Genomic DNA, 14,446 nt, shown 5'->3' with positions numbered 1-14,446 from the left:
CCTAAATGGCTTTTCCAGCTTCACTGCTCCAAGCATTCTGAGGTAGAGGGACAGAGGTAAAAAGGGGCCAACAGGTTTACCAGCAGTATAAAGTAAAGAAGAAAAAAAAAAAAAAAAGACAAGGCCAGCTCCGCTAAGATGAGGGAAACCTGCCAAATCCCCAATTCTCTGAGAAGGAGAGGGCAAGGCCCAGGCACTACAGAGATGCTAGGCTACTTATCTCTTTTTAAAACATTTACACTCGTGGCTTCAGTACTTCAGGGAAGTTGATCTTCCCAAATGGCAAAGACCCCATTTGATGAAGTGGATGACATGTTTGCAAGGCAGCCAGTGTAAAGTTAAGAAAAACCTATAACCAGATGAAGTTCAGCTGAAGTTTCTTCAGGACACCGCTCTAATCTAGACTTACCTTACCGAAATAATTACCTTTATTTTCAGTCACACAGTAACATTTGTGTCAATGACGTTTTTTATCACTTACATGTGATTTCAGCTCCTCTGGCTCCTTATTTCATTAGCTGCCCTCATACCAGCTGTGGAGATTACAACCATTGTACTCGCCAGCAGCCAAATCATTTTCAGATGTAGCTTATAAAATAACACATGAAAAGGATCACTGCTTGTACAAGACTGTATAACTGACTGTACACAGTCACATATAAATATACTGCTCTATGAAAAAGGTTAATTATGTTTTTTAAGTCGTTAATTTTAGTGATAATTTGGGGGAAAACATCAGATAAAAGACAAGAATTCAAACTTATTTTTGTTTTGTGTTACTTATTTTAGGTAGAGCTAGTGCAATCTCTGGAAATAGCCTGTAAGTGTACCTTGAGTTAACATATATTTATCATATCCGCCATCATTTCTGCTACGTATACACACAACTGAAATCTGTAACTTTGCACACATTATTGTTTATCGATTAATATAGAACTTTAGATTTTCCTAAAACAACTTTTTCTACTTGCACATTGCTCAAACTAGAACAGGGTTAATGTGTTTAAAATGCAGTCAGATGTAGAAAGGTGTGGTGTGTCACCTCCGTTTGCCACAGCTCAGTCCTGAAGGCCAAACACTAATGGAACACTAATCGCTTTCAACATGGCTACATTTCCCTCCTCATCACTGTTTCTGCCATCAGAACAGCCTCGTTGACAAACTCCCTCTGAGGTGAAAGCCGCTCATAAAACACAGCCAATGACTCGGAGCTAACCGAGCTCCGAGGCTGTCGTCACAGCTCTTAATGAATCCTCAGGTCTGTGTAGGACCAGCATCGGCCGTAGGAGCGTGTTTACCGTGAAGAAAACGTCACCGCTGCTGAAGAAAGGGCGCAATTATAAACATGCCACTGAGGTTTCCAGTGGTAGCAATTTAAGACCAGGCCGACTGTTGCCCCAGGGTCTTAATGACGCCTGGAGAACAAGTGGCAATTTAGAAGGGGCTGCCGTAACACCCTCAGTGCAGGGTTGGCACCCTCCAAATTTAAACTACAGTATGGAGGATTATGGAGGGTGTGGAAGACAAACAGAGACAAATGGCCAGATTTTGGCATCTGGTTTCATCTCCTGAGGAAAGAAAATGCTTCTGCACTATAACTTCACCAATAATCGTCCATGGGTTTTGCAAGTTAATCACTTAATCAGTCAGTTATTTGTTTGTTTAAATGGCAGTTCTGGTTAATCAAAGCATATGTCTTTTCATTGTTTTGGTCAAGTGAGTTCATAAGATGTGGGAACACATCAGCGACATCTCTACAGCAAAGTCAGAAGGGGCATGAAACGCCAGCAGTCAGAGGATCTGACAAGCCCACAGTTTACTCCTTTAATCTAAAGTATTATATTCTGAGAGAAGACCAAACACAAGATGCACCAAAAATGTTGATGATAATCCCTCAAAGCACAGGAAAAGAGGTAAATGTTTTACTGTTCACCTTCATTTTCTCTTCCAAATGAGTTTGATTAACCAGGGTTTTGTTTAAAACTATTTGTCCAACTGCTCAAGTTTCATGCCCTGTTGGACCTATTTGTTGAAAGTTTTCTGCTGTTATTATTAGATGATGGTCAAAACTACACAGTTTTTAGTATTAATAATCTCTCATTTCATCGTGTCTTGAAAGGGTTTTGATTTCATGCAGGACATATGCTCATTTGGTGAGACTGAAAACAGGTGTGCATGATTAGCTCCAAGCAGCGAGTGACAGGACACTGTCAAGTTGTGGAGGGAAGGGTGAACTGTTCCTGCTGCTGATGCATTTATCCATAAAAGCTGGTGCACCTTTGTGTGCTTATACATGCTCATAGCTAAACTATCAGCAATAAGTAAGTGTTTTAAATTATTGTTTTTTGCTTTTTTTTATCAATTATATATTCTTTGAACGCCCACACCAGTATCAGTTCCCCCCGTGCACACCTGAGCAGATGGTAGGTTCCACTCCAGGTGAGAGTGAAAAGCGGGTGGCAGTTTGCTGCTCGTTTGGTTTGGTGAAGTTTTAAGCTCTTTGCTGCTGAGAGTTTACTGCCACCACAACACAGCAGGGGATGAAAGTGATTTGTTTTCTGATGCTCAGAGCATTTGAAAATTGGAGCACTCAACAGTAACTTAATCTCTGAGAAATATATTTTGATATTAATAGTTCCCATTTCATGGCCTGTAGGTCTGTGGTGTTGTGTTGGAATAAACATTTCTGAAAGAACAAATTAAGTGAAATCCTCTAAACTCAGCTACTGAGGCAGGATTATTGTAAAAGATGACTAGGCCCAATCCTCCTGGTAACTATCCTTTTTAGGTGATTCATGATCACGAGCTGTGAAAAAGAGTTGAATGCAGAGCTCAGTCTCACTGGACAGCTGTGAAGCTTGCTTGAACCTTAGACTGAATTGTCAACCACCTTTTTAACTGACTTAAGCCAGTAAAATGTTCTTTATTTACCCACTGTGTTCATAGAACTACAACCATCAACATAATTTGTGTAACTAAATGTTAGAGCTGGAGGGATATTCACTACATTTTGGCCTGTTTTATATTTTGGATCTCTTAAAGATCTTTTCCAGCAACTTAGAAAGTGTGTGTATGTGTGTGTGTCTGTGTGAGAGAGAGAGAGAGAGAGAGAGAGACTGTGGCTTCAGTAGATTGCTTAACAGACCTGGCTGTCATGATCCTGCTCAGCAGAAGACTGATTGGATGGGAGGGTTTTGTGACACTGTTTGCTCTGGTTAATGAGCGGAAGGAAGGTGAGCCAATACAATATACACACTGTCAGCCGTGTGTGTGTGTGTTAAGGGTGACTGCCTTAAGCCTCACATCCCAAGTCAGGCTAATTAGTAGACAGTTTTTAAGTAAACACACAGCTAACTGCGGAGGAATCTAACCTGTGGAAGGAAGAAAGAAAGGAAGGAAGGAAGGAAGGGAGGAATCCTCCATCCATCACTGACCCAGAACCACGTTAATCAGACTTCTAACCAGAGAAACTGAGTACTGATTAAACAGTGATGCACAGCCAGTGTTGAGTTATGATCAGACCAAAGCACATTTCCAAAGTCTAAATCATCTGTGCTATGGATTCATTGTTCCCATGACATCAACCTGCAACGACACGAATCAAGAAACCACTAACATGGGCTTACATGGAAAACTGCAGGGTGCAGGGGTCTTGGCGTGTGCCACGCACTACAGGTGTGTGTTGCCCTTAAAATCTTTCACCTCTATTCGATCACTTATTGAGTATTTTTAAATAACTACTGAGGACTGTGACTCAAAATTTAGTAAATAATATTATAAGAAGAATAGCAAAGTTTGAGAGTATCACAAAACCAAACTTCCCATGAGGAGGTTGCAAAGACAAACATTTCAGAGTTTCACAGCATGCCTCAGTAACTCTGTGAGAACCCCCCCTCCTCGCCTTTCTCTTTGGCGTCATGAACTTTGAGAGCCCTGGGAGAATCGGGGGGAAAAGCTGGGGGGGGCAAGAGCAAGGCAAGAAGGGAGGTTAGATAGAGGAGTGGTAAAGTGGGCAGCCCAGAGAATGCAGAAATTGACTTCTAAACAGATGCAGTAATTCCATTTCCACCCTTTTAAATTTGGTATGCAGGGGGCCAGCGCGTAACCCTAAACCCACTATCGCCTTTGCTCACAGAAGGCGGGAGGCGTAGTCGACAGTTGGTGGCTGGGGCCGCCGAGTCTATCAGCCTTGTTAATCAATACGGGTTCCACTCTGATAGACAGCGATTGGTGCAACCGATGCTCAGCCTGCTATTCTCTGCGCCCCGGCAGGAGGAGGAGGCACCTGTTTCGTATGACTTTCACCTGCGGTTCGCAGCTCAGCCGGAAACGGTTGGCCCAGCATGAGGCATATGAAAAGTTCCTGCTCATACATGGTAATGTCTGAGAGGTCTCATTCCTCCGTGAGAAAAATGTTCCACCTGTTTTGACAAAATGACGGCTGATATGAGAGTAAAACTAAATCCTGGAAATTGCTGAAGCTCTGAGCTGTGTGGAATCCCTTAAAGCTGCACGAAGCTCAACTTTTATGTAGAAATCAATCAAAATGAGTATCTCAGCTTCACTGAGGAAATGCTGTAAAAGCTACTGCAAAGACTCTTTACACAAATTATATTCTGGGTAACATATGTACAAAGTTCCATGTGCTCAGGAAGTTATAACTCAGAGCTTACAATACCCCCCACCCCTGCTATTTGGAACCATCAGAATGCAAAGTCACCTATATGGCTTTACATTCAGAAGAACACCAGTTTATAAATTATACTAGTGTGCATGTTCATTCAGTTCATTCCAGTCCGTTTCTGCTTCCAAGTCATGTATGAAAGAACTGCCAGAACACCTCGATGGAGAAGTATTTCCAGTGGCTCCAGCTTGTAGTCTTGGGCGATGTCTGAGTGCAGCGGTTACTACGTGAACTGCTTCTGCCAAGGTTTGGCAGGACGACGGGTAATTTGAAGGGATGCTGCCCAGAAGCCCACAGCCACACTGCTCCAACACACTGAAAAGCTCTCTTTTCAACTTGAGACACTGAAAGACAGTTGGGACAGTTAGAACTGAAATGAGCTGAAGTGTTGTGAACGGTGTTAAGTGGTGTGTTGAAGGGTCAGTGGCTGTTGAAGTGAACCGCAGGAAGAACAGCTTTACTTTTTATTTCCTAATATTGTAATAGCCTTTCTAATATTGTAGCTCTGCGGCTGTGACTTCTGTCTGTTCTGTATGTTCCTTTTCTTGGATGTATGATGTTGTATGTTGTAGAGAACATGTAGGCCTCCGGGGCAAATTTGTGATTTGGGGCTTTATAGTTAAAACCAGGCTGACTTCACTTAAGAAAGGAAAACTATATGTATCTAAGCCAAGGAAAGTCACCACTTAGCTAACTGCTGTGATTATTTGCAATGTTTTTTTGTTTTTTTGGCTTTGGTTTGCAGCATCTGTGTGGTTGTAAATATTCCAGTGAGGAGACGACAACTTTCCATATCCACATTATGTTAAATGATGTGAGCTGAAATGTTTTGACAGAGGACGGCTTCACATCACACAATGGTGGATATCAGATGTTTATTTGCTGTTTTCAATTCATTTGTCCCACTTGTCAGCCAGGTGAGCGTTAGCCAAAAAGCAAGTAGCAGAATACAGTGAGCTATAGGAAAGTATCTTAAACTCAATTCAGAAAGGTTTTTATGATTGCCCGCTCACCCAACCCCGCCCAGCTGGTACCATACACTCAGCTAAAGCAAGCATCCTTTAGCAAATAGGGGAGTTTGGAGTTAATTAGTTGTGATAAAACCTGTGGATTGGAAACACACAGTGCGTCTGCCAAACTGTCTCAGCTCCATTTGAAGCTGATGAATCCAATAAGAAGTGTGAATAACTTTAATTAGTGCTATCACAATGCTGTATCTGCCCATATTAGCTTATTTTCTTTGGGCTGATCTCAGAAAATGTTTACACACACACACACACACACACACACACACACACACACACACATTCTTGTTTGTTGGGCCTAGTGGTGCATCGCAGTAATCACCAGCTCAGCATGCTCTGAGTGAAACATTGGCACCAGCATTAAGACAAACAGCCCCCTCCCTTCAGACCAAGACAACCCCCCACTGTGGGCTAACAAGACCACATTAACCTCCATCACCCCCCCCCCCCCCCCCCCCCCCCCCCCCCCCCCCCACACACACACACACACACACACACACACATACATTCTCCCTCCATTTTTCCTGCATGCAGACAGACATATTCTCACCCTGTCATACATCAGCATGTGGACACATATTCCCTCATTCCTTCACACATATACAACACACGTCTGAGGCCACATTGTCTGATGGCCAGTATCAAACCAGTGCTCCACTGTAGCTTGCTGATGAACAATGTAAACATTGGCTTTTCTTAAACTGCACAGGAAAATGAACCATTTGGTTACAGCCCAAATACTTATCTTAAATCATTGTAAAAGTGTTGGTTCACTTGCTTTTAAACAATTGTTTAACAAAACAAATGCAGGGGAATAAGAGTAAATTAACCTGTCATGGTTTGCCTGAAAGGCTAAGCTATTATAAGTTTAACATTCAGTAAATATAATATTCTATGCAGAGTTTATAAAGTCAACCAGTACTCCTATCCAGATGACTTGCAGTGAGTCTGCAGAGAGTTAGTACTTTGTTCAAGGACGTTTTGGTGATGACAGGCACCGCAGCGTGTGCAGGATTTTAACCTACAATGTGTGAACAGTTCTTGTTATGTAAATTAGGCACTGATGAGTTAAAGTAATGCGCCAGATTCAGCTAATAAATACTCTAATGTTACATGATTGTACTTCCTCCTCGTTAATAACGTTCCTCGTGCATTTTAGCAAATGAAAAGTGTAAAATCAGAGGAAATAGGAAATGTAGTTTGACTTCCAGTCATTATGCAAACAACCACTTAGATGAAGGAAACCATGACCTTTCAGCGAATTAGTTAGTTATAGTTTCCCCCTTTGTCATTTAACTTAAAACAGCGATGCGTTTTGGGATACCCTGACCCGCCTAAAAGTTTGTACAGGCTGACATTATGTTAGTGTGTCTGCATCGTGTCCCTAATTGCGTCCGTCCTAATGTCCCTATTGTATTATAACCCCCCCTGTTTGTAATGGGCAGTATGTGTGAGTCTGTGCGTGTTGGGGGTCGGGGTAAACACAGACAAAGTGATTATAACCCTTCCTCCAGGGTGAACATTTTAAACAAACACCTATAGAAGGAAGCATGGATTGACTGATTCTCCCTCCCCGCACATGCTGGGGGAGTGTCCTCGTTCCTCCTGTATAAAACCCAACACACCCACCCGTCAGACAGCATGCAGAGAGAGACACGGCGCTAGACCGACAGAGCGAGAGAGAGAGAGTAAGAGAGGAGACTGGCAGTATCCCAGACTGTGTGAAAGAAGTAAAGCGCTTGTTTTTTTTTTTGGATACTACAGATAAGACGCACCATCACAAACTGTCTGCGCTCTAGCATGAGTTCAGCAGCGTCCCTGGATTAATTGGACTTGCAGCCTACTTGCAAAGCGCAAGTTCGCTCGCACTTTATCGAGGACAAAAACAGAAAACAACGATGGAGAGGAGCATCCCGGGATGGTGTGTGCTGTTAACCCTCATCTGGCACGGAACGCGCTGCATGGCGGCCAAGGAGCTCCAGTGCCAGGAGATCTCCGTGCCTCTGTGCAAAGGCATCGGCTACAACTACACCTACATGCCCAACCAGTTCAACCACGACACGCAGGACGAAGCCGGCCTGGAGGTGCACCAGTTCTGGCCGCTGGTGGAGATAAAGTGCTCCCCGGACTTGCGCTTCTTCCTCTGCAGCATGTACACACCGATCTGCCTGGAGGACTACAAAAAGCCGCTGCCGCCGTGCAGGAGCGTGTGTGAGCGGGCCAAAGCTGGCTGCGCTCCGCTCATGAGGCAGTACGGCTTTCCGTGGCCAGACCGGATGAGGTGCGACCTGCTGCCCGAGCAAGGTAACCAGGACACGTTGTGCATGGACTACAACCGGAGCCAGACCACGACTGCCTCACCCGTGGTGGCGAAGCCGACCAACCGGCCCCTGAAGCCTTTCAACCCCAGGAAAAAGAGCGGCTATGGTCGCGGCATACCCGGGAAACACAAACCAGCAGCTTCCCCGTGTGAGCCTGGATGTTTCTGCCGTGCGCCCATGGTACCGGTGACCAGCGACAGCCACCCGCTGCACAATCGCGTCAAAACAGGACAGATTCTCAACTGCGCCATGCCGTGCCACAACCCCTACTTTACCCAGGAAGAGAGGACATTTACCGCTTTCTGGATCGGCCTGTGGTCCGTCCTGTGTTTCATCTCCACATTCGCAACCGTGGCGACTTTTCTAATCGACATGGAGAGGTTCAAGTACCCGGAGCGCCCCATCATATTCCTCTCTGCCTGCTACATGTTTGTGTCGGTGGGATACATCGTCAGGCTGATCGCCGGACATGAGGAAGTGGCCTGCAACAGAGACAACGGCGTTGAACACATCCACTATGAAACCACGGGTCCTGCGCTCTGCACCATCGTTTTCCTGCTCATCTACTTCTTCGGCATGGCCAGCTCAATCTGGTGGGTGATACTGTCCCTCACTTGGTTTCTCGCCGCAGGCATGAAGTGGGGGAACGAAGCTATAGCCAGTTACGCACAGTACTTTCATTTGGCCGCCTGGCTCATCCCCAGCATGAAGTCCATAGCAGTTTTGGCTCTGAGCTCCGTGGACGGAGACTCTGTGGCTGGGATTTGCTATGTAGGTAACCAGAATTTGGATAACCTGCGGGGGTTTGTGTTGGCACCGCTGGTTATCTACCTGTTCATCGGTACCATGTTTTTGTTGGCTGGGTTCGTTTCGCTGTTCAGGATCAGGAGTGTAATCAAACAAGGAGGGACTAAGACTGATAAACTGGAGAGGCTGATGATTCGGATAGGAGTTTTCACAGTTTTATACACAGTCCCAGCCACTGTCATTGTGGCGTGTTACTTTTACGAGCAGCACAACCGACAGACGTGGGAAATTACGCACAACTGTACATGCCAGACAGACCCGAGCAGGCAGAGGCCGGATTATGCGGTGTTCATGCTGAAATACTTTATGTGCCTCCTGGTGGGTATCACCTCAGGAGCCTGGATCTGGTCCGGGAAAACACTGGACTCGTGGAGAACTTTTTGCACGCGGTGCTGCTGGGGGAGTAAAGCCTCGGCGGGCTCCATGTACAGTGACGTGAGCACGGGACTAACCTGGAGGTCCGGAACGGCCAGCTCCGTCTCCTGCCCCAAACAGATGCCACTCTCCCGGGTTTGATCGGGAGGGTGGGGGGGGTCTGCCGGCTGAAATGCATCTTAGCCTGTCATTTGTCACTAAAGACTAAAAGCAGCGCACGTGAGCGCTTGTGAGGACACAGTGGCATAAAGACTGGTTAAAATGATGTCATATGGAAAATTATTCAAAGTGAGTTACCAAACTGCCAAGTTAGATGACACTTCGGTCATCAGCACTCCCCTAATGTGAAGTATCTGTGGTCATGTCTGCTCATGGAAGTTATAGAATGAGGTTGTAAAGTGCTCATTCCTTGCCTTATCCAAATGACGTCCTAAGGTTTGAATCGAGGGGGGTTGGGTAGGGGAGGGTGGTGACTAATTGTGTTGGGATTGTCCATCAGCGTGTTGTAATTAGCACATTAATGAACGCCTAATGGCTTCTCTTTAAATAATGAGACTCTCAGCAGCAGAACAATGTACCTGGCACTAAGAATGCAGAGTCTTATCTGGGCTTAATTGAATGCATGCAGCTGGCAAGATCCCTTTGTCGATAGGTTACATGGTATAGCTGAAGCTCTTCTCCTTCTTACTGTAAAGAACCGCTGTGTCTTAAACATGAGATTCACAATGAGACTGCTCTGCTTGAAATGAGGCCATCGCCATTTTGTCTACAAGATGGATTAACATTAATCAATGCCTTAATACTGTCTCATACGGGTTGCATTAGCGCGTAAAGTGTATTTATATAATTATTGGTGTACATATATTGTACATTTGTATATGAAAAATTACGAGATTGTAAATATGTATAATTCTACTTTGATAGAAAATTCTATTTTGAGAATAAAACAACTTTTATTGAATTTTCACTCGTGCGTCCTTGTTCTTCTCGCCAAACCCTTTTCCTGGTGTTTGACACCGTGAACCATCTCTGACGTTGTTCTTGGTGTAATTCACGCTTTAAAACACAAACTGAATGCTGTGGTCTGCTCTGATTTCAGTGTGTTGTGTCTGAGTTATGGCAGTGATAGCTTCATTTATATTTAACTAAAAGTTGTAACTTGCTTTAGGGGCCACATAAGGGGATAAGTAAGCTGTAGTAAACCTCTTCTATGTTGCATATTCACATGCTGTGAGACGCGGGGGACAACATCGGCATGGCAATAGGACGCTACAGGTGGTCTTCTCAGTGTAACGTCCCCTGGGCTTTAGTCTTAACTCTTGACTTCTGTCCTCTCTTAAACTCCTGATCCTGGCTAAATACACGCATGTCACATTTGACCTTATCTCATTTTACGCGCTGAGAAGTAAATTAACTTTACCTACCCCTCTTCAGCTGTTCTTCCCATTGTTTTTAGAACAGGTGGATCAGTGCAAGTGGAGAGAGGTTATTCATCTTATTTATTATTAAGCTAACAATAATCATCTGAAAAATTCATCTCACCACTGGTAGATATTCTGCTGTACATTTAAATATTTTAGAGAAAACGTTTGTTTTGACATGTATGGCCATGCATGCTTGTTACAGACTTTTAAGTGAACAGCTCAGGTTACTCTTAATGTTCTTTACAATGTAAAAAAGCCTGAGGGTGAGTCGTCGGCGAGGGCTGATAGACTTGTAACTGCAGGTTCACACCCTCTCTGTCGTGGGTAAAGGTAATTACCGCCGTGCAGTGTGTGGTCTGTTTATCGTGTAACAGTGTCAGACTCTTGAACTGTCAGTATCATCTCTAAACTGTGATTCAGGGAAAGTTTGTGCGTAATGGCTGCAAGGCCGCCAAAGAGGGGTCTGTTTTAGCCTGTAGTGTGAGAAATACGGGATCTTTTCAAATGCTCTAAGACCAGTGTTTCTAAGTTCTCTATAAACCCAAATGACTTGACCTATGCACACAACAAAAACCTGATGTGCTCCCCAAGAGAAAACTCTGAATTCCAATGCTGTGAAGAGAGACGGATAGTTGGATTATGCTGGCACCTTGTGGTCAAACGATTCACTGACCGCCGGTGTCAGTGGTACGTAAAGCGTAAAAAGCTGAGTTTAACTAAATACACTTTCAAAGTTTCCCTAACACAGCACGAAATAATCTGTTTAAGCTACACAAGCTGGAAGTGTCACTTGTTCCTGATGCACGTTTACGTGGACAAAACTCTTGATTTTAATTTAAAATTCAGCTTCGGCTTCTGTAATTAAAATTAGTGTTCATTTCTCTGCCTTCACTGGCTCAGACGCTCTCATTTGAAGTTATTCTTACATGTGAAACATTCAGATCCGATGGAGCCACCTGGTGGGTAACTCACTTTAACTTTTTTTTTAATTCTTTGTGTCAGTGAAGTTATACTATATCTACTTATATCCTCTTGGCTGGACTGTGACACTAAAGGACCTGATAAAAGCGACAATTTCTAACTCTGCATACTCAGTTAATTGCAATGGAAAACAACACACACTAATAAATCAGTTTGTTCCAACAGAGACTTCATTGTGACAGTTACAACATATGTCAAATTTGTCTCTGTCACCAATTACATTCATCAAATGAGGAGACAGCAGGTCCTGTTTGCTCAGTCCACTGAGAACAAATTGCTCTGCCACTGCTTATTAACCACGAGACAAGTTTGCTTCCTCCTCCAGTGGTGTGTGTTTGTGTGTGTGTGTGTGTGTGTTTGTGTTGTGGCAGGGGGTTGGGCATGTTCCCTCAAGCCCCAAAGCAAAAAATCAACAGAGGAAATGGGCTGAGAGGTTGTGCCTGATCCATCTCCTTCTAACATAAACAAGGCTCTGACTTGCTGGTTCAGGACGAGCTCATCACAGAAAGATGCTGTTGGTGAAATCCAGAAAAAAAAAATTCTTCATTGGCTCCAATTAGAATGTTTATGAATGCAGTCTCTGTGTAATGATCTACTTAGCTGTCTTACTCTGATTGGTTTGGAATAAATCATGTTAAGATGTCTGGATGGCTTGCATGGGTTGTTAAAGGTCACGTAGCACTGGGAGCCTATAATTTCAGAATGTATACAAAGATGGGTGGGAAGCATTTTGCTTTCAGTAACAGCTATTGTCATGTCATGGCTGATTTACAATGGCGTCTAAAACAAACATTTCTTCTAGACCTAACTGACAGGCCTTGTGACGGACAGACAGCCTCACTGCTTTCAGCCCAAATGCATGCTGGGATCTACCACTCTAAGACTATTCAAAGCATTCAGTTTCATTGGATGAAAACTGAAAAGACAACTTTGTTTTTTTTGTTTTGTTTTTTTTTTCCCCAAAGCTAAGGTTTGGCCTGACAGTGGGGCCAAATGAAAGATCATATTGTTTCCTAAATCAAGAAGGTTCATCCTCTGCACACTGTGACAGAATAAACATCAGCGGATTAACTCTAAGAGCAGGAACTATAAGAACACTAGCTTAACATTCATGTGGTTAGCCTGTAGAGTTCGAGGTTTCTTCATACAAACTAAAGTGTTGGACAAAATAGATTTTTCACCTGCTGGTGGTGTAAAATCAAAAGACAGGACATCACCAAAGTCAGTAAGATTCACGAGGTTTGCTCTGTATATTTAAAAACGAACCAAATAAAGACTATCATTCATCTCACATGCTTGTGTGTAAAGTCATGGAAGGTGAGGGGTGGAGAGGTGAGAGGTCAAAGGTCATGTTTGTCATTGCTGGCATTCTCTGCAGGGGCAAAAAGAGCCGCTCAAGAAATATCTTCCCAATCTGAAGTTCTATTACACAGCACGGACCTTGGTCCAGTATCATTATTAGTTGTGACTTACTGGGACTTACTGGGACTGAGGGGGCTGAATGGATTCTCCAGTCAGTGTTTCCAGACTGAAAGATTTTACCAATCTTACTCATTTTACACATGATGATCAGTTTACTCGTCATATGAAGTTTCACTCAAGTTGTGAAAACAGTTGTATAATGTCTCCCGTGGCTCTTGAAGGAGTTTTCTAAAGTCTGACTAAATAACTAAGAATTAGCAGGATTATCTCGGACTGGGCCTTAAATTTTCAATGGAAAATTCCACTGATGATGGACGCCAGGCAGAGAAGATCAAGGAAGGATCCCACTGAGTTGCATTATGGGAAGTGTAGGATCCATCATTTTTGAGGTTTCACTTCACTCTCTGCCTCCTCTGCTTTAGTTTTGACTTTTCTATTTTAATCTCTGTCGCCTAAATCCCCCAGTTTTATAAAGACGCCATAATAAGTCGCTGAAGTACCCCTTTGCTCAGATAGCAGACACAGAGCTCATGAGTTTTAATCGACTCTGTGTGGGTTGATAATTGCATCAAGGTTGTAAAATTAAGTTAACTGGCATTTAAAAATTGACCCTTAGATTCTCTGAAGTACAGGCAAAGCAGATTTAAACCCAAGCAGCCGTTTGGTTTCAAATACTGTTTGTGGTTGTTGGTATTTGTGAAAGAGAAGCATGTCTTTTGTCAGCCACTGCTTAATGAACTAATCTGCGGACAAGAAGTCAAAGCCAAAGACAAGACCCAGAAGCCATTCAGCCAACACCGTATCACTCTGTTCCTCCTCTACCTTACAATATCTCTGCCATTAACATCAAAGAAGACGGAGTGGATTTTGTTTTCTGAGCCGTAGCCATCAGAGACAACCCTACCCAGCCACACACCCCACCCCCCATTCATTTCATCCACCACCTCAGAGGTGAAGAAGATGCTGGGTAATCAATATTTTTGATGCTTCTGACATCTCCTCTGATGTGCTGCTGTGGTCATTGCTGAGTTTTCCCTCCTACTTCTCAATCTCCTCCGTCTGTCACCCATGAGATTGGAGTGTGTTATTGCACCTCAGGCTCAGACGAGTGCAGGCTGATGTGTTAACTACTGTTGAGGGGGAGATTAATGGGGAACGACTCCTCATAAACTGCTCTGTACTGAAATGTGATCTGTGCACATGTGAGGCATTTTGTCTCAGACACCAGACAGGATTTTTTTTTTTTTTAATTATAGTCATTTAAGCTGGAAAATTCAAAACTCTTTATAGACTGGATCCTTTTAGAAGCCAGTGGATGATAAATATCAGGTACTGCTAAATCCTTTATCAGTAACTTTAATAGAACATAGTCACATTATTGCCTGTTCTAAAGAACAGAGTCCTATT

General features: G+C 43.6%; 1 protein-coding gene across 1 annotated transcript; it reads left to right on the top strand.

The window, feature by feature from the left end:
* The first annotated feature begins 7,391 nt into the window (after window positions 1-7,391).
* LOC121193684 (frizzled-8-like) lies at window positions 7,392-10,158 on the top strand. The gene has a single exon (XM_041056117.1). It carries the CDS (start codon window positions 7,608-7,610, stop codon window positions 9,351-9,353), a length of 1,746 nt encoding a protein of 581 aa, XP_040912051.1. The 5' UTR covers window positions 7,392-7,607; the 3' UTR covers window positions 9,354-10,158.
* Window positions 10,159-14,446: the final 4,288 nt, after the last annotated feature.

The sequence above is a fragment of the Toxotes jaculatrix genome, chromosome 14 (genome assembly GCF_017976425.1).
Source record: "Toxotes jaculatrix isolate fToxJac2 chromosome 14, fToxJac2.pri, whole genome shotgun sequence".
Taxonomy (NCBI): Eukaryota; Metazoa; Chordata; class Actinopteri; family Toxotidae; genus Toxotes; species Toxotes jaculatrix.
Note: the sequence above shows the minus strand (reverse complement) of the source record. Positions and strands in the feature narration are given on the sequence as shown.